This window comes from Hyperoodon ampullatus (assembly GCF_949752795.1).
Source record: "Hyperoodon ampullatus genome assembly, chromosome: 5".
NCBI lineage: Eukaryota > Metazoa > Chordata > Mammalia > Artiodactyla > Ziphiidae > Hyperoodon > Hyperoodon ampullatus.
In genome coordinates, this window is record NC_136918.1 from 97,420,300 (window position 1) to 97,439,730 (window position 19,431).

General features: G+C 43.2%; 1 protein-coding gene across 1 annotated transcript in view; it reads right to left on the reverse strand.

Annotated features, from left to right (window-relative positions):
- Positions 1–9,003, reverse strand: part of NXPE3 (neurexophilin and PC-esterase domain family member 3) — a gene marked incomplete at its 3' end in the record, with an annotated part of 48,231 nt that extends 39,228 nt beyond the window's left edge. Inside the window, exon 1 of the mRNA XM_079705587.1 lies at positions 8,227–9,003. Within this exon, the coding sequence (XP_079561713.1) occupies positions 8,227–8,319 (93 nt within the window). The 5' untranslated portion in view covers positions 8,320–9,003. The remainder of the gene's footprint in view (positions 1–8,226) is intronic.
- Positions 9,004–19,431: the final 10,428 nt, after the last annotated feature.

Genomic DNA, 19,431 nt, shown 5'->3' on the forward strand with positions numbered 1-19,431 from the left:
AGATGCAAAAATTCTCAACAAAATATTAATTCAACAATATATTAAATTCAACAATATATTAAAAGGATACATACCATGGCCAAGTGGGATTTATCCCTGGGATGCAAGTATGATTCAGCATACACAAAACAATAAATGTGATATACCATATTAATAGAATGAAAATGTATTTGATAAAATACAACATCCTTTCATGATAAAAACCTCTCAACAAACTGGGTATAGAAGGTAAATTTAATAAAGGCTATTTACAACAAACCCACAGCTAATATCACACTCAATAGTGAAAGATTAAAAGCTTTTATTCTAAAATCAAGAACAAAACAAGAATGTCCACAGTCACCACTCTGATTCAACATAGTACTATAAGTGTCAGCTAGAGTAATTAGGCAAGACAAAGAAATAAAAGGCATCCAAATCAGAAATGAAGAAGTAAAATTGTCATTATTTGAAGATGATATCATCTCATACATTTGACCCTTGAACAATGCAGAGGTTAGGGGCACTTACCCTCCACACAGTCGAAAATCTGCATATAACTTATAGTCAGCCCTCCGTATACATGGTTTCTCCATATCTGCAGTTCCACATCCATAGATTCAACCAACTGTGGATTATGTAGTACTGTAGTATTTACTACTGAAAACAAATCCATGTATAAGTGAACCCATACAGTTCAAACTCATCTTGTTCAAGGGTCACCTGTATTTAGAAAATCCTAAAGACTCAATCAGAAACCTGTTGGAACTAATCAACAAATTCAGTAAAGCTGCAGGATATAAAATCAACATACAGAAATAAATTGCATTTCTATACACTAACAACAAAACATCTGGAAAAAAATAAAAAAAACTATCCCATTCACAGTAGCATCAAAAACAATAAAATAATTAGGAATAAATTTAACCAAGGAAGTGAAAGATCTATACAATGAAAACTTTGATGAAAGAAACTGAAGTAAAAAAAAAAAAAAAGAAAAGAAACTGAAGTAGACATAAACAAATGGAAAGAGAGCCCATGTTCATAGATTGGAAGAATTAATATTGTTAAAACCCCTATACTAACAGAGTCATCTATAGATCCAGTGAAAACCCTATCAAAATTCCAATGGCATTTTCCACAGTAATAGAAAAAACAATCCTAAAATTTATGTGGAACAACAAAGATCCCAAATAGCCAAAGCAATCCTGAGAAAAAAGAATAAATCTAAAGGTATCACACGTCCTGATTTCAAACTGCACTACAAAGCTATGGTAATCAAAACAGTATGGTACCGGCATAAATACAGACATATAGACCAATGGAATACAATCAAGAGTTCAGAAATAAACCTCCACATAAACAGTCAACTAATATCTGATAAGGAAGCAAACAAATACTCAATGAGGAAAGCATAGTCTCTTCAAAAATGGTGCTGGGAAGACTGGTTAACCACAAACAAACCAATGAAATTGAACCCCTATCTTACACCACTCACAAAAATGAACTCAAAATGGATTAAAAACAAACATAAGATCTGATATTGTAAAATACTAGAAGAAGAAGTGCCTTGGCATCGGTCTTGGCAATGATTTTTTTAGATATGACACCAAAAGCACAAGCAACAAAAGCAAAAATCAACAACTCAATAAGAATAACAACAAAATCCAATTTTAAAAATGGGCAGAGGGGGACTTCCCTGGTGGCGCAGTGGTTAAGAATCCACCTGCTAATGCAGGGGACACAGATTCAAGCCCTGGTCTGGGAAGATTCCACATGCCGTGGAGCAACTAAGCCCATGCACCACAACTACTGAGCCTGCGCTCTAGAGCCCGCAAGCCACAACTACTGAGCCCGCGTGCCTAGAGCCCGTGCTCCGCAACGAGAAGCCACCACAATGAGGAGCCCATGCACTGCAACAAAGAGTAGCCCCCACTTGCCACAACTAGAGAAAGCCCGTGCACAGCAACAAAAACCCAACACAACCAAAAATACGTAAATAAATAAATAAATAAACGGCCAGAGGAACTAAATAGACATTTTTTCCAAAGAAGACATCCAAATGGTGAACAGGTACATGAAAAGATGATCAACATCACTAATCATCAGGGAAATGCAAATCAATACCATGATAAGATATCACATCACACCTATTAGAATGGCTATCATAAGGAAGATAAAGAGGATAGGGAGAGAAGGGAACCCTTATACACTGTTGTTGGGAATGTAAATTAGTTCAGCTGCTACAGAAAACAGCATGAAGGTTCCTCAAAAAATTAAAAATTGAACTATCATATGATCCAGCTATCCCATTTCTGGGTATATATCCTAAGGAAATGAAAAAAGGTATAAAAAAAGATATCTGCACACCCATGTTTACTGTAGCATTACTCACAATAGCCAAGATATGGAAAGAACCTAAGTCCACTGATGGGCGAATAAAGAAATTGCAGTGGTGTATACACACACACACACACACACACACACACACACACACACACACACACACACACACTGGAATATTATGCTAAGTGAGATGAGTCAGAGAAAGACAAATACCCCATATCACTTATATGTGAAATCTAAACAAACTGAACTCCAAAATTCCCTGGCAGTCCAGTGGTTAGGACTCCATGCTTTCAATCCCTGGTTGGGGAACTAAGATCCCACAAGCCACATGGTGAGGCCAAAAAAAAAAAAAGGAATAAAGTGTTAAAAAAAAAAAAGCTGAACTCGTGAAAACAAAGAATAAAATGATTACCAGGGGCTAGGGGATTGGGGAATTAGGGAGATATTGTTTAAGGGTACAAACTTGCAACTAGTAGATAAATAAGTCCTAGAGATCAAACACATAGCATAGTGATTGTAGTCAACAATAGTGTATTATTGTATTAATATAAATATAATAAGTTTATGTAACAAACTTCAAAGTTGCTAACAAACAAGATCTTAATTGTTCTCACCATAAAAAGAAATGATAATTATGTGACATGACAGAAGTGCTAGCTAACACTATAGTGGTAATCATATTACAATATATAAATGTATCAAATCAACACATCATACACCTTAAACTTACACAACGTTATATGTAAATTATATCTCAATTTTTTAAAAACAGAAGAATTTCCCTTACCTACTGATCACATTTTAGGAAATATTCCAGCCTCCCTCTCTTTTCTAGTTGTTGTGAGGCTATGACAAACTACTAAGGACCAAACCATGCACTGTGTGCTCACAGCATGCCTCCTTCTCCTTTCTTTTTCCTCTCTTCCTCTCCCATGGTCACTCTTGTTCCTTGGGTAGCCACCAGCTACCAACTCAAGGCCAGCAAACTGACCCATACAGCTCAATCCAAGAATCACCAGATGCTTGGTGCTAAGTCACCTGAATTTTACTTAAAAATGAAAAAGAGGGCTTCCCTGGTGGCGCAGTGGTTGAGAGTCCATCTGCCAATGCAGGGGACACGGGTTCGTGCCCCAGTCCAGGAAGATCCCACATGCTGCGGAGAGGCTGGGCCCGTGAGCCATGGCCGCTGAGCCTGCGCGTCCGGAGCCTGTGCTCCACACGGGAGAGGCCACAACAGTGAGAGGCCCGCATACCGCAAAAAAAAAAAAAAAAAAAAAAAAAGAATGCAAAAATGCCAATTTACTTAATTTTCCCAAATGATAACCCTATTCTAGGCCAGTAACAAGGGCAGCTTCAAGGTCTGCCATCTTTTTAGATTCAGATCCAAGAGGAAACACTAATGGTCACTCCTGGAGCCACTGTAAGGTGTGGACTGGAATGAACACTATGCTTGCCTGTCCCACAGGCCTGTTTCACTCCTGTCTACTGAAACACAACACTGCTGTTTACTGACCGGTCAGCTCAGGGGCGGGCCTGACTGATCAAAGAATAATCCCAAGTGACTGATTCAGGAATGGGCCTGTGACCCAATGTTCTATGAAAAGCTGCTGCATGTTTCTGATGGATTCATGCACCTGAATCCAGACACCACCAGTACTCTGGGAACAGCTCTCTGAATTTTACTTGCCAATGAAAAAAATGCAAGTAACTCTTGAGAATATTTTGAGGGAAAAAATTGTATCTCAAGCTGGACATGTACAAGAAAGCAACCACCTGTTGCTGTGGCAGCAACCTAAAATCCAACCATGAAAGAGGATGCCATAGACAAAGCTAATGCACAAAGGGCACAGCTGAGAGACTTACAGAGAAATGGAGCCTGAACTATGCTCAACATAGCAAAATGAATTATGCACAACTATACCTCCTGACTTCTATTCTAAATGAATATTATTCCTTAATATTAAAGCCAGATTGAATCAGCTTTATTTGCAGCCAAAAGCCCTAATACACTGGTATTGTTTTCATAATTGGAAAACATATATATTTAAAATATCAATGAATAAGGAAAAATCAAATAAATACAGGCAATGCTCAATGAGAGGTTATCAGAGAACTAACAGAGAATTCTCCCTACAAACTTTTGTTAGATATTGATATATATCTCCTTCTCATATGTGATATTTTTTCTCCCATGGTTTCTACCTGCATCATTCTAATGTCCATTTCCATCATCATATCACCTCCACCTTCCTGCCACTCTCTTATAAAGACCCATGTGATTATATTGGGCCCACCCAAATAATCCTGAATAATATCCTTAACTCAAGATTCTTAACTTAAGCTTGTCTGCAAAGTCCCTTTTATCAGATAACATATTCACAGGTTCTAAGATTTCAAACACTGACATCTTTGGGGGCTTTATTCAGCCTACCGTATATACCAACTTGATAATAAGTCCTTTACATTCAGAGATGTCTAGAAATTCAGAAATCTGTGAATTCACTATAGTAGTTGCTCTACTCACAATCACCCAACTAGAGAGGTTTTGCTAGTTTGTGGATCTTATTTGTTCCTCTATTTGTTTAACTGAATTTGGCCAAATCTTAGGAAATGTGGGGATTTTGGTGTGATACATCTGAGATGGAGCAAACGGGATGTCCTAGGATTTGTATTTTTTAAACCCCCATGAATTATTTCGAATTTATTCAACTTTCATTCAGTAAATCTTTATTAATGTTTCAGAAGCTGAAGAATTTAAAGTATCTAACCACATTTTATGTTGGAAAACTAAGTAAAAATGTAATAGTCGTGACAAAGGAAATATTGCTTTCTTAAATTTCAAAAAACTCCACATATACAATATAAGGGAGACTAACTTGAGCATGAGATGAGGAAACAAAAACATGAAGGAGACCTGTTACCAATGGAAAGAATATTTGCTGCATTTAGTGTTGTTTGATTGTTTTGTTTGTTTTGTTTGTTTATCTTAACCAACTCTGAATTTGGCATATTTGAAAATGCTTTTTCTCCCCTTACCACCTGTGATGGTTAATTTTCTTATGTGATATTTTTAATTAAAATTGAATCTGTGCTTTTCAGAAAATACTCAGAGGGCTTCCCTGGTGGCGCAGTGGTTGAGAGTCAGCCTGCCGATGCAGGGGACACGGGTTCGTGCCCCGGTCCGGAGGATCCCACATGCCACGGAGCGGCTGGGCCCGTGAGCCATGGCCGCTGAGCCTGTGCGTCCGGAGCCTGTGCTCCGCAACAGGAGAGGCCGCAACAGTGAGAGGCCCGCGTACCGAAAAAAAAAGAAAAAAAAAGAAAATACTCAGATACTCTAATAGCAAGGAGAGTACAATCAGGATCAGAAGCCTAGGACAGACCAGGGATTAAGGGACGGAAGACGGCCAAGGTTCAGAGCCTTTCCCACTCCCCACTCCCCACCCCAAGCTTCTTTAACAATTATCATCATAGTAATAAACTGAACAGTTTAAAAGTCATAACAATACTCTCAGCCTGGACAAGATAACCTCTTTAGACGAGGGGAAGTGTCTCACCCCCTCCACTAAAAGATCTATTTATATTTTCAATATTAAAATTGTCCTACATCATTTATATTACTGGCACCTCCCTTCTCCATTATTGTTCGGTTTGTGTTCGTGCAGATAGCTAGAGTTGTTAGCGGACATTCTCCAGAAGTTTCCAAGAACTGCAGCAGAACTATTAGGGGAATTCCTAACAATAATTCCTAACATTCCTTCCTGATTATAATGACATTAACGATGTGGGACTATGGCCTAACCTCTCAAGTCTCTCTTTCTCCTCCCTCCTCGGCCATCCTAGACCTACACAACTATCCTCTCTTTTCTTACACCCAGGCTGTTGAACGTGGTAAAACCAAACACACACTCACAAAATCAATGCGAGTAAGCGCCATGCACACATATGATCTTGAAAGTCATTGGCCTCTATCATCCTGCAGGGTCAGCTCCATCTTCCACCCCCATTCTTTCAAGCCCCTATGTACCAACCTCCTGGGCTCCACCCTCCTTCCACCTTCCGCCTCCTTTCTAGGCAAGAACTCCCTCAATGTCTTACCTTCCAGCAGCAAATGTATCTACGTTGCCAACCATTATGACATTTTTCCCTCTTAGGTCAGAGGAAGGAGCATGGCTCCTCCTACATAATTAATAATAAAACGATAACAAGAACACTCACAGTGTACCATGTCCCTCATTCGACATAGTTACTGCTCCATCTGTACTCTAGGTCCCATCTTCTCCTCCTCCCCCTGGTCCATTAATCCTTCTCTCCAGCTCCTCTATGAATTCTTCCCCCTCAAATACAAGTCCCTCAGACTTCCACTTGCAGCCAAGATACAGAAACAGTGAGAGCTACTCCTCCACCTGAAACAGTGGTTTTTCCAGACACTGCGCATCAGACAACAAAAGACATGATGCCTGAAAGATGGGAAATAAAGGAAGTGATCCCTATGACTGATTGCCCTTTGCTTACAGCCTTGAGAGCATCTCCAGGCTGCAGCAGCAAGAGGGGAACCCAGGTGGAGCCTGGAGAACCCCCTAAATTGAGGAGATGAGCTGAGAGTCTTAAAAGACCAAGCTGGTTAGAATCCACAGGACAGTAACAGTAGGAGACAGCTGCACACAGAACTCAGGAGATCTACAGAGTCCTAATTAAGTATTCAGCAGAGTACTGAAGAGCACACGTGTGTAAGGAAACTCCTGGAGGCTGGGGAAAGAACCACATGAAACCATGAGAGAAAACAGTAACCTGAGTTCCCACAGGGCGGGGATGTTTGAGAGACACAAACATTTAGCCTACAGCAAAATCCAAAAACCAAAAAAATACCGTAATTAAGTTCGACCTATAACCTGAGAAGTACCACAAGCCAACAAAATTAAAAGGACAGCATCAGTTTAGATTAAAAAATACTCCATAAATTTTGGTGATATGTGAGTTCATGAAGGGAATGGAAGAGAGGGGGAGAGGTGACTACTACTAAGTAACTTCTCAGTGCCAGGCACTTGTGAGGGTTCAATAAGACATGGTCCCTGTCCTAAGCACCACACCCAGTCTTCAAAACAGACTCATCGGACTTCCCTGCTGGCGTAGTGGTTAAGAATTTGCCTGCCAGTGCAGGGGACACAGGTTCGAGCCCTGGTCTGGGAAGATCCCACATGCCGCAGGGCAACTAAGCCCATGCGCCACAACTATTCAGCCTGCACTCTAGAGCCTGTGAGCCACAGCTACTGAACCCGAGTGCCACAACTACTGAAGCCCGCACGCCTAGAGCCCGTGCTCCGCAACAAGAGAAGCCATTGCAATGAGAAGCCCGCATACCGCAAGGAAGAGTAGCCCCTGCTTGCCGTAACTAGAGAAAGCCTGCATGCAGCAACAAAGACCCAAAGCAGCCAAAAATAAATTAATTAATTAAAAACAAACAAACAAACAGACATCATCATCTCCCTCCCCTGAAATACTCCTTCAGCTTTCTGCCAGGAGTCAGCTAAAAGGTCCCCTCCTTGAAAAGACTTTCTTTCATCACTCTAAAGCTACTCTAGAGAACCCACTTTCTTTTCTCTATAGTACTTCTCACAATTTCTAATTATCATTTATTATTATATTCTATGATTACTTATTACTCTTATTTTCTCCCATGCACATTTAGAATACGAGCTCCATAGTGAAGAAACCACTGCACCTTTGGTGACTAACACAGTATATAACCATTGAAGGCACTCAAACACTTATTGAATGAATGAAAACAGGAACTGTGACTGAGATAAGTTCCCAGATGATCAACATTTTCCAGGCTAGTTAGCCCCAAATCCCTCGACTTGGTTCCCTTAGTTATGAAGCAGCATGCTGAGTACTCACCTCTACCTGAGTGACATTGATGACCAGCACTACCACCATCAATACTGCAAGCAGACAGCAGAAAAAACGTAGTTTGAAGAAACTGATCCACATTGTCTGGCTGTGTCTTGATCACCCATGGCCGACACCATGCTCCCTTCACTCCTTAAAACTCCATGTCTTTGTTTTTCTGAGCTGCAGATGAGCTTTCAGTTTGACTTGCTTCTTTTCTGCTAGTTTCCTTACGAGTTCTTTGTATAAAAGAGCAACTGGGGTTGATTTAAGAAGCACATTTTTCTCCAAAGGACTCCTTCGAAGAGGGGAGATGAGAAAACAGATTACCAATTACAACAGCTTAGAGTGGAGTAAAAGGAAAGACACCATATTTCCTCTTTCTTTTTTTTTTTTTTTTTTTTTTTTTTGTGGTATGTGGGCCTCTCACTGTTGTGGCCTTTCCCGTTGCGGAGCACAGGCTCCGGATGCGCAGGCTCAGCGGCCATAGCTCACGGGCCCAGCCGCTCCGCGGCACGTGGGATCCTCCCAGACCGGGGTACGAACCCGCGTCCCCTGCATCGGCAGGCGGACTCTCAACCTCTGCGCCACCAGGGAAGCCCCATATTTCCTCTTTCTTAACCTTACTGAAGACCCAAAGTCATAAGAGAAAGCAAAGAAACAGAGCACAGTAACATCTATTCCATATCTGGACAATTTACTTAAACCCAGCTCCAGGCTTCCGTGTAAATACAGAGATATCTGTCCTACTACCTATTTAGGTCTTAACTTTTAAGAGAGCAAAGAAGAATATCTTCAAACCCTTAGAAATTACAAAATTCAAGTGTTAATTTTCTAAAGAGGTCTAAGTAAATAAAACCACTTCCCTTCCCTTACAGTTTAAGTTTTATTACATTACTAGAGTAATTATATTTAAAGAGCAGTAAGAAGAAAACCTGTGATTTTATGAGAAGATCTGGGATTAGGTGCAAACCATTCTGATAACCTCTGGAAAACAGGGATGCCATCCCTCTGTATAGCAGGAGACAGGAAACACCCTTTGGGTTTCTGGCTCCCTCACCACGCATGTGGTTCTGATGCTCCCTCAGCTGAGTAACAAGGCACAGGAGGAAAGACACCTGCCCTGAAGATGTAGGAGAGGAAAGCTAAGCCTCAGGAGTAACAGCTCACCCAAATCCTTCATCACACCTGATAGAGGCAGAGGACTTGAGAGTATGTGGCTCCTAACTGTTCTTCCATGTAATTATTTTAAAATGCTCTCCCCAGCTGCTTTTATGATATAGGTACGCAGTGAAAATGTTAGTGTTTAGTTCCCAGTGAGGCTTTCCATGGAAGGCAGGATAGAGAGGTAAAGGTGCAAAGGGTGCATAACCACAGTGAAGAGGACCTCAGACTCCCTTAGCTGCACCAATATGCCTACAGTTTTGTGTTGGACCTGGCAAGCCCCCTCTTCCCTCACTCCTCCACTCTTCTGGTCTAATATGTTCCCATACCACAAGTCCCATACCACAAGGACATACGACAACACTTCCTCACCCCAGCTTCATAAAGGAGACAAGGCTAAGCTATTCCAGTATGCTTTCCATCCTCAGAATTCCCACAGCACTTACGTTTTTCACTTCTCAGCTGATCTCTGTATTTCTATGTATTTCTCATCTCCCCAACTACTCTATACCAATTAAGACTATATTTTTTTTAAAAAAAACAGAAACTATATATCAGAGAAAAGCAACTTAAGGATAACAATGTATCATACTTTTTGATTCCTTCCCAGTACTTAGCTCCTTACATGATATATGCTGATTCAACAAACCACATGATAAATAATTATGGAGGCCTACTCTGTACCGCACGCTGTACTAAGTGCCAGAAATTCCCCTGGCAAAGCTTACACTCATGTTAGGCAAGAGGTATTTCTCTCCTAAATTAAAGAGGAATAAATCCCCCACTCCTGGCCACCTCCACAGGGATGCCAAGTACTGTGAAAGACTGAACTTAACCATTTCATAGCCCCCCAATATCATCCCTCTCCAACACCCAGCTACCTACCCACCCTGAAGTACCTGTAAATTCTAGGAAGGAAATGGCTGTGAAATAAAGGAAATAACTCTGTCCCCAGGGCCCCTCTGCTCCTCTGCAGAAACCCTTCTCAAGGAGCTGGCCACAAGAATCATAGTTTTCCCTGATGGCCAGAGAGGGAAGACCAAAGATAATACTCCACTGCACCACGGTAGCCGTGGCCTACGTACTGTGGAAAGGCCAGCAGCTCAGAGGACGTCAGTGTGGCTCAGAGCTGCTCAGCAGCAGCACAGCAATGGTCAGTGGCGCAGAAGGACAGCACAAGGGCAGCAGACTTCAGAGCTAAAGGAACGAAAGGCCTTATAGGCAGCAACGCAAACATGCAAGAAGCCCCTCACAGCCAGGGACTTCTTATAAAAATCATTATGGAAGGTCATGCTAGGAGAAGATCTGACTTCCTGCTACAAGTAGGTGGAACACTGAGATTGAGAGATCCATCTGTACACCTAAGTAGATACAGCCTGAGGTGTACTAGACAGACCTCTCTTTGAAAAGACACATACTAAAATGTTGATAGTTGTCACCTGTGGGTGGTTTTTGTTTTTCTCCTTCATCTTCACCAGGAAATAAAACTCACAAATATAAAGAAAAAAGCTGGTTTCTAAAAGTAATAATTAAAGATGAGCTTATAAGGAGAAACAAGGCATTAAATCAGATATGAGAAAACAAATTTAAAATGAAAGATTCCAAAATGAAAAAAGAAATCTGTAACAGATTTCTCGGTTTTTCCTACAAATATAAAACCTAGGCATTATAGCAAGAAATCTATTTGCAAAGAGAGCAGGAAAATATCATTTGGTATCTCAAATTGCCTTAGAATTGAGTAAGAACAATAGTGCTAGATAGGAATGACTCTTAAAAAAAGTTTCCTAGATCAACCAAAACATAAAAATATATAATTGAATTTAATTTACCTTTTTTTTTTTTTGGAAATTTCCAGTTCCCAAGAAGAGATACTTATTAGAACTAAGAAATTAGGGTTTACATCTAACTTTCCTTCCAGTGTAAAATCTGAATTCAAGCAATTGTGAGAGCCCTTATTCTTTTCTTGTCACATTCGAAGCACATGTTGATGTTTTTCATTTTTATACCATTCTTCCTGCTGCAACAGAGATAAGCACATGAAATACAGGTTAAAGATACTGAAAATGAAGCAAAGGAAAATATATTTGAAATCAAGAATACAATTTTATAGCAAAGAGATGTACACAGATTTCAGTACAAAGTAGTGGGCGGAATAAGGATAGGAACATTTCCTTTCCTAGTAATAAAAAAAAAAAACCAACAATAAGTGGTTATTTATATTCATGAACTTACATAGGGCAAATCATTCTCAGATCTGAGCTAAAGGTCAAAACCTTATAAATAGCAACATAACCAGAAAAAATATAAACCACAGATAAAAGCCCCATATGTTATTTTTCTCTTTTTTTAAAAATTTTTATTGGAGTATAGCTGATTTACAATGCTGTGCTGATTTCAGGGGTACAGCAAAGTGAATCAATTATACATATACATATATCCACTCCTTTTTAGATTCTTTTCCCATATAGGCCATTACAGAGTATTGAGTAGAGTTCCCTGTGCTATACAGTAGGTCCTTATTTTCCTAAAGACTAGAATAATCATGTAGTTCAATGATCCATCCTACCACTAGAGAAAACAAGAAGTATCTGGACACATCTAAAAGTTGTGATCACTCCATGAGGAATCTCAACTTGAGCAGTCTTGTTTTCAAATCTTTCTGAAAAGTTAGTACATCACTTACTCATGCTTCATATTTATGTTCAAATGACAAGCAAAAAGTAAAATCCATGGTCTGCTGGGTCTGTTTTGCCAAATTTTGATTAAGACTATTTACCAGCCAATCTAAATTTTTCATGGCCTGTGGCAGCAACTCTATACTGCCATTAGGTACCTGACCTCCTACCCCCATCTCACAAGAGAATTACAAAGTGATTGCTTATATCACTTGGAATTACAATTGTCAGTAACACAAATGAAATACTTGATTTCAGTACTAAAAAGAAAATTAGGGCTTCCCTGGTGGCACAGTGGTTAAGAATCCGCCTGCCAATGCAGGGGACACGGGTTCCAGCCCTGGTCCGGGAAGATCCCACATGCCGCGGAGCAATTAAGCCCGTGTGCCACAATTACTGAGCCTGCGCTCTAGAGCCCGCGTGCTAAACTACTGAAGCCCGCTCTCTGCAACTAGAGAAGGCCCGGGCGCAGCAACACAGACCCAATGCAGCCAATAAATAAATAAATAAATAAATAAATAAATTTTTTTAAATTAGGCAGCAACCCCACCCTCTGGGGGGGCTAACTTTCTTAGACAACCACTACACAAAAACAATACATTATTGAACAACCACACACCCAGTTTCTGGAACAGTCCCCATCCTAAATACTCTGACCTGCCAGCCACATAGATGTACTTGTCAGAGCAAGTATCTGGAATTTTAATTCGGAATACAAGGACCCCACACATAAAAGACAAAAGCACAGATTTACATGGACTATATCCCGAATTAAATGTTCGTATCTCGAACTTTCCAAAGATCAGCTGTATTTCATAGGGTGCTGAGTAAAACCTTGAAACTTAACAGGGGAATGTCTAGAGAAAGAACTGGAGACTCATCCAAGACCATGATGATGATGGGTCAACCAAATAAGATCAATCCTCGGATAAAAATGAAGCAGGGACAGAAGTCTACAGGACTTGTTTCCCCATATTCCATTCCATTTCTCTTTCATGTACCCCCATCTCACATGCCCAAAACGCTGACTCACCTAGGCCTTCTCTTCTTTCAAAGCAGCACCCCAATGCTTTCATAATACCCGGGGGGCGGGATGGAGGCGGGGGCAGTAGGGTAGAGAAGTAAACAAATCAGTTAAATAAGTCACAAAGCAATAAGTGCTATAAGAAAAAAATAGAGGGGGCTTCCCTGGTGGTGCAGTGGTTGAAAGTCCGCCTGCCGATGCAGGGGACACGGGTTCGTGCCCCGGTCCGGGAAGATCCCACATGCCGCGGAGCGGCTGGGCCCGTGAGCCATGGCCGCTGAGCCTGCGCGTCCGGAGCCTGTGCTCCGCAAACAGGAGAGACCACAACAGTGAGAGGCCCGCGTACCGCAAAAAAAAAAGAAAAAAGGAAAAAATAGGGCATGTTGATAGGCGGTGTTCTTTAACCTTGCATGCCCATTAATATCATCCCAGAAGCTTATACAAATACCAATGCCTGCATTCCACTCAACCAACTGGATCAGAATCCATAGGAGTAGGGCCCGAGAAACAGTTTTTATTTAAGGTCTGCAGATAATTATAATACACAGCCAGGTAGGAGAACCAATGGTATAGAGTGGCCAGAGGGTCTTATTTGTACAAATTGCTCAGGGACGGCCTTTCAGAAATGATGCTTGAATTGTAACTTACATTGTCCCTCCAGGACAATCCGAGTCTGTGTCAATGGGGATAGCCAACCCTACTTCAGGGATCTATCCCTTCGTTTCCTTTCTCAGTAACAAATAACTGCATCGTATCAGGCCCAGAGAGATTGTGAGGATGAAAGACACAGAAGATATTAAACACAGTCAAAGGAAAGCGGAGCCCAAACACTATGGAGGAACAGTGTGCTGCTCTACTGCGTGGACTGAGACAGTTATCAGGGTCTGGGAGTGCTGCCAGCTTCAAGAGCACGCTGATGTTCCAAATGATAATTAACCACAGTGAGAAGGGGAGAGATCCATCAGAGCAGCGTGATCCTTTATTCTTTAGAAAATGTGGCAACAATCCTCCTTTAGAATAAATAATGCAAGCAAGGAAAATTTTACAGACAATTACAAATTTTGTATAAATCCTGTGAATCCCTCTTACCACCACACTAGTGGTCTTTGATCAAGTGGAGATGAGCGACAGGCCAGGCAGAGTCTCCACTTCACACCTTGTAGAGGTCACACTTTACCCAAGCGACCTCAATCTGATGTCCCAAAACGACAGCTCAGTAAAACCAGAATAGTCCAACGCATGAGAGGACCGCCAGCCAAGAGGCAGCTGGGTCTCGGAGCAGCGATGAGACTGGAGATGCGGGCAGAGGAGGGAGGCGTCTCCAAGTGCCCCGCACTCGCTTAGAAAAGGTGTTAGGGGAAGGGGTCTTTAGCGGCCCGGAAGTCTGGGCTCCGCCGCGCTGCGGCTGCTCCTGCGGGTGTTGCAGCAAGTCGAGAAAGCTTAGGATGGAGATGCTCGCGCCCAGCCCCGCCCAGGGGCCGGCTACAGCTCGGGCTACTCCGGACCAAGGCTGCGGCAGCCGGGCGCTTTAACTCTGCCCCGCCTTGGGCCGGAGCCTCCCGTTCCAGGTTCAGATGCCCCAGCCATGACCCCGGGGCTGCAGCTCCTCTGCACCGGGCCGGGAGCTCGGGAGCCAAAGCGCGGAGGAAGGGGCTTAGCAGCCGAGAGGCGCCCGGGAGGAGCCAGGTAATGGTTCGCTCGGGCGGCAGAGGCCCGGCCCGGCACGGCCCGGCACGGCCCGGCACGGCCCTGAAGCACAAGCCGCAAGCTGGCACTCACCTCCGCTCTGGCCTCCCGACGTGCGCTCTCCGGCGGCCGGGTACCCAGACGCCCGTCGCAGCTGCACCAGGCCGCCTTGCCCCGGCTTCCTGCACCAGCTGTGTCGTCTCACCCCCGACCCCCGGCTGCGATTGGTTGAGCTCTGGGAGGGGCGGACCGAGGGCGCTGACTGACAGCCGCGGGCTTGGAGCGCAAGCGTCCCCTGGAGCAAGGACGCAGAGTTGGCGCCTGTCGAGCTCCGCACCACCAGGTTCACGCGCGAAGGTGTGCTGCTGCTGTCGCCCTGTGGTCTGAGCTCTGGCCCCTATCAGGACCCCGGCTCCTGTCGCCTTCAGACATCAGGGTTTCCCCAGGGAGCATCCATTTAGAAGCTTTTGTCTTCTCCGCCTAAGTGACCAAACCCCAGATGCCCCTACTTGGGCCATCTTTCCGCTCAGTGGCGCAATGTTTTGTTCCTTGCACCAGAGAAATAAGATTTGCCAAGCTGTGGCTTCCCTGGTGGCGCAGTGGTTAAGAATCCACCTGCCAGTGCAGGGGACAGGGGTTCCATCCCTGGTCCGGGAAGATCCCACATGCCGCAGAGCAACTAAGCCCGTGCACCACAACTATTGAGCCTGCGCTCTAGAGCCTGAGAGCCACAATTACTGAGCCCGCGTGCTGCAACTACTGAAGCCTGCGTGCCTAGAGCCCATGCTCCACAACAAAGAGAAGCCACTGCAATGAGAAGCCTGCGCACCGCAACGAAAACCCCAGGCAGCCAAAATTAATTAATTAATTAATTTTTAAAATAAAAAGATTTGCCAAGCTCCAGCAGAGAGCCATTGGGTCCTTGAATCTTTCCTTGCTTGAAATTAGTGGACGTATTCTGTTAGCCCTTAAAACAACCCTTTTGCTTTTACTCGCCCTGTAGGTGACATGGGTCTTCCAGCAAAAAGGCCTGAATACTCCCCCCAAACACACCCGAATTCTAGGTAATCCTATTTTGGACTTTCTTCTAAGCAGTAAAACGTCTGTAGCAACTATGTGAAATTCAGGAACTGAGAAGAGTCCTTCGAAGACAGAAGCACTTGCTCAGGAAACCGGAAGAGATGTCAGGGGTGCTCCGTGTTCCTCAGGGCTGGGAACACAGTGGGGTTAACCCCAGTTTATCCCAGCAAAACGCAGCCTCTAAAAGTAGACTGCCCCACCCATGCGCTCTAGGGCCCTCCCTTGCCAACTACTGAGCAGGTGTGCTGCAACTACTGAAGCCCTGGCCCTAGCGCCCATTGTCCATAATAAGAGAAGGCACCACAGCCAGAAACCCGACACCGCAACGAAGAGTAGCCCCACCCCCACCCCCCACCCCCGCTCGCGGCAACTAGAGAAAGCCTGCGCACCGCAACGGAGACTCAACACAGCCAAAAAGACAAACAAACAACAAAAAAAAACAAAAGTAGATTGCCCAAGACTATTGTTCCAAGGTCAAAATATTTGACATTTACTGACCACAATGGACTCTATGTGCTCATTCAGAAGTTTTCATGGCAGACCTGCATGCATGGGTGACCCGTATGACTGGAATAAAAGGAGGTTCTACATGGGGCAGTCTCTTCTGGAGTAATCATTTCATTCTTCTTTCTCAAGGATCAGCCTTTTGTACTCATAAAAGGTGGTTTCCATTGCCTCTGTGCCTAATGATCAACAGCCCCATAAAACAGACTTCTTCTCTAAGTCCCATCTTCCAGTGGGTGGACTCCCTGCCACCTGTCTTTCACAGTTTGGCTGTCTGGCAAGTGGCTAATACTTAAATAGGACATGCTGACTCCTAGTCATGATTTTGGACCATTGGTGAGCCTTATTAACCCCCATTCACACAGGCACTCAGAACCCTAAGGCATTTTAGTGATCTTATATTTTACAGTTATTACAGACACAAACAAGAGTGGAGGGGGGCTTCCCTGGTGGTGCAGTGGTTGAGAGTCCACCTGCCGATGCAGGGGACACGGGTTCGTACCCCGGTCTGGGAAGATCCCACATGCCGCTGAGTGGCTGGGCCCCTGAGCCATGGCCGCTGAGCCTGCGTGTCCGGAGCCTGTGCTGCGCAATGGGAGAGGCCACAACAGTGAGAGGCCCACGTACCGCAAAAAAAAAAAAAAAAGAGTGGCAGGGACCAGAGATGCCTGTCCATCACTACTAGATTCTTAAAAGATCTCTGACTGCAAAGTCACCACACTCCCAGTGGAGAGTACTACTGTACAAAAAAAATGCACTTTGGATCCTAGCCTGACTCAGTCTAATTCACAGCTTTGTCTCTTATTAGCAGTGCCATCCCAAACAAAGTACTTAACTTCTCTGAGTTCATTTCCTCAACTGTAAATTAGGGGCAACACCACCTGCACTTAGGAATAACTGAGAAGACAAATGAAAAGTACCTAGAAGAGTGTCCCAAATCTCTTCCTCTTGAATTCCCTATCTCAGGTTATGACATGGCATAAGAAATTTCTAAAGGTTGCATTTATGATAACCTAACTTTGAGCTGGGGAAAAAAAATGAGAACGTAGGTTTGTATATTTTGATATGAAACCAAAGGAACTGGTCATTTCTGACCTGTCTGCAGAAATGGTTTAGATGCTAATGTTACTAAACTTTATTTCTCTAAGTAAAACAAAGAACGGATCCTAAGTTTAGGTAAACAAAAGCAAATTAAGCTTGTTTATGATGCAGCTAACTTGAGGGGTATTCACCAGCAAGTCTGGCTCCATCTCTGATGGCAGAAGCTTGCTGCATAAGCACTCCTGAGTCCATGTCAGCTCCTGATTCAGTTCCTTTGCTTCCTCCTTTTGAACAAGTGACTGAAATTTGGGCCAGAAGAACCATCAAGCCATTGTTCAAAATAAGTGACTGCTGTCACATTGGATACCGACCACCCTATTCCAAAACACCACGGACAGTAAGAGGATGCTGCCAAGGGTGGAGACTAGAAGAGGTATTTGGTGCCTGTATTAGTCTGCTCAGGGTGCCATAATAAAATACCATGGTCTGAGAGTGGCTTAAACAACAGAAATTTATTTTCTCACAGTCCTGGAGGCCAGAAGCCCCAGTTCAAGATGCCAGCTGATTCAGTTCCTGGTGAGAGTTCCCTTCCTGGTTTGTAGATAAACACCTTCTCAATATGTCCTTACATGGCAGAGAGAATGAGAACTCTCTGGTGTCTCTGCCTCCTCTTATAAAGACACCATTCTCATCAGGTTAGGACAGCCTTATGACCTCATTTAACCTTAATTGCCTCTTGTTGGGAAAGGCAGTCTTTCAGGCATGAGGCTTTGGCTTGGAACACTTCCTGACCAAGAGATAAAAGCTCGTGGCTTGTGCTGAGCTTGTTGCTTCATTTGGAATATTTTTCCCTGTTTCAGACTTAATGCATATTCCTTTGCTCCACTCTCCCCAGAGGGTTCCTTCACCCCTTCCACCATATGATGACACAGTGAGAAAATGGCCATCTATGAAACAGGAAGCTGGCCCTCACCAGACACTGAATGCCTTGTTCTTGGATTTCCAGCCTTCAGAACTGTGAAAAATAAATTTCTGTTGTTTATAAACCACCCAGTCTATAGTATTCTGTTATAGCAGCCCAAACGGACTAAGACACTTACAGTAAACAGTCAAAACAATCTTCCAAGGTTACTTAGGTCATCTCCCTTTTTCCTATTCCCTTCAGTGAGTTTATGTCATACATCTGTAAAACAAATTCATTTGTCATAGTCCTCATTCCATCTTGAGATCCCCTGATATCCTAGTTAAGATTTGGGGGGTAAAATTTGCATATAGTAAAACTTCAGTCTTTGTGTACTGTTGCATAGGTTTTGATAAATATCTAGAATCATGTATCCACAGCCACAGTACTGTATAGAATAGTTTCATCACCTAAAAATTCCCACGAGCAGCCTCACCTGCCCTCAACTCTCGGCTACCACTAATCCTGTTTTCTCTCCCTATAGTGTTGCCTTTTTCCAGAATGTCATATAAATGGAATCATGCAATATGTACTCCCAATATTTTGATTAGCAAAAAGTTTGGAAACTACTACTCCTACTGATTCAGATATATCTAAAACAATTATCAATATCCACCTAATCACCAAATTGGGAATCAGCTTCAATTTACGGCATTTTAAAAGGACTCTTCTCTCAGCTCTGTATGTTAAATTATCTAAATTTGGAAGAATCTTTTTTTTTTTTTTTTGGCCGCACCATGTGGCATGCAGGATCTTGGTTCCCCAACCAGAGATCGAACCTGTGCCCCCTGCAGTGGAAGTGTGGAGTCTTAACCGCTGGACCACCAGGGAAGCCCCTGGAAGAATCTTTTTTGAGGCACAAAAAGATTTTCTTTTCCTTCAAAGACAAAAGAGAAAGTACACAGAAAGCCGTGTTATTCTGCTGACTTGCTTTCAATCCTCTCTGTTTTCTTTTTTTTCTTTGGCTGTGTTGGTTCTTCGTTGCTGCATGTGGGTTTTCTCTAGTTGTGGTGAGCGGGGGCTACTCTTTGTTGCAGCGCATGGGCTTCTCATTGTGGTGGCTTCTCTTGTTGTGGAGC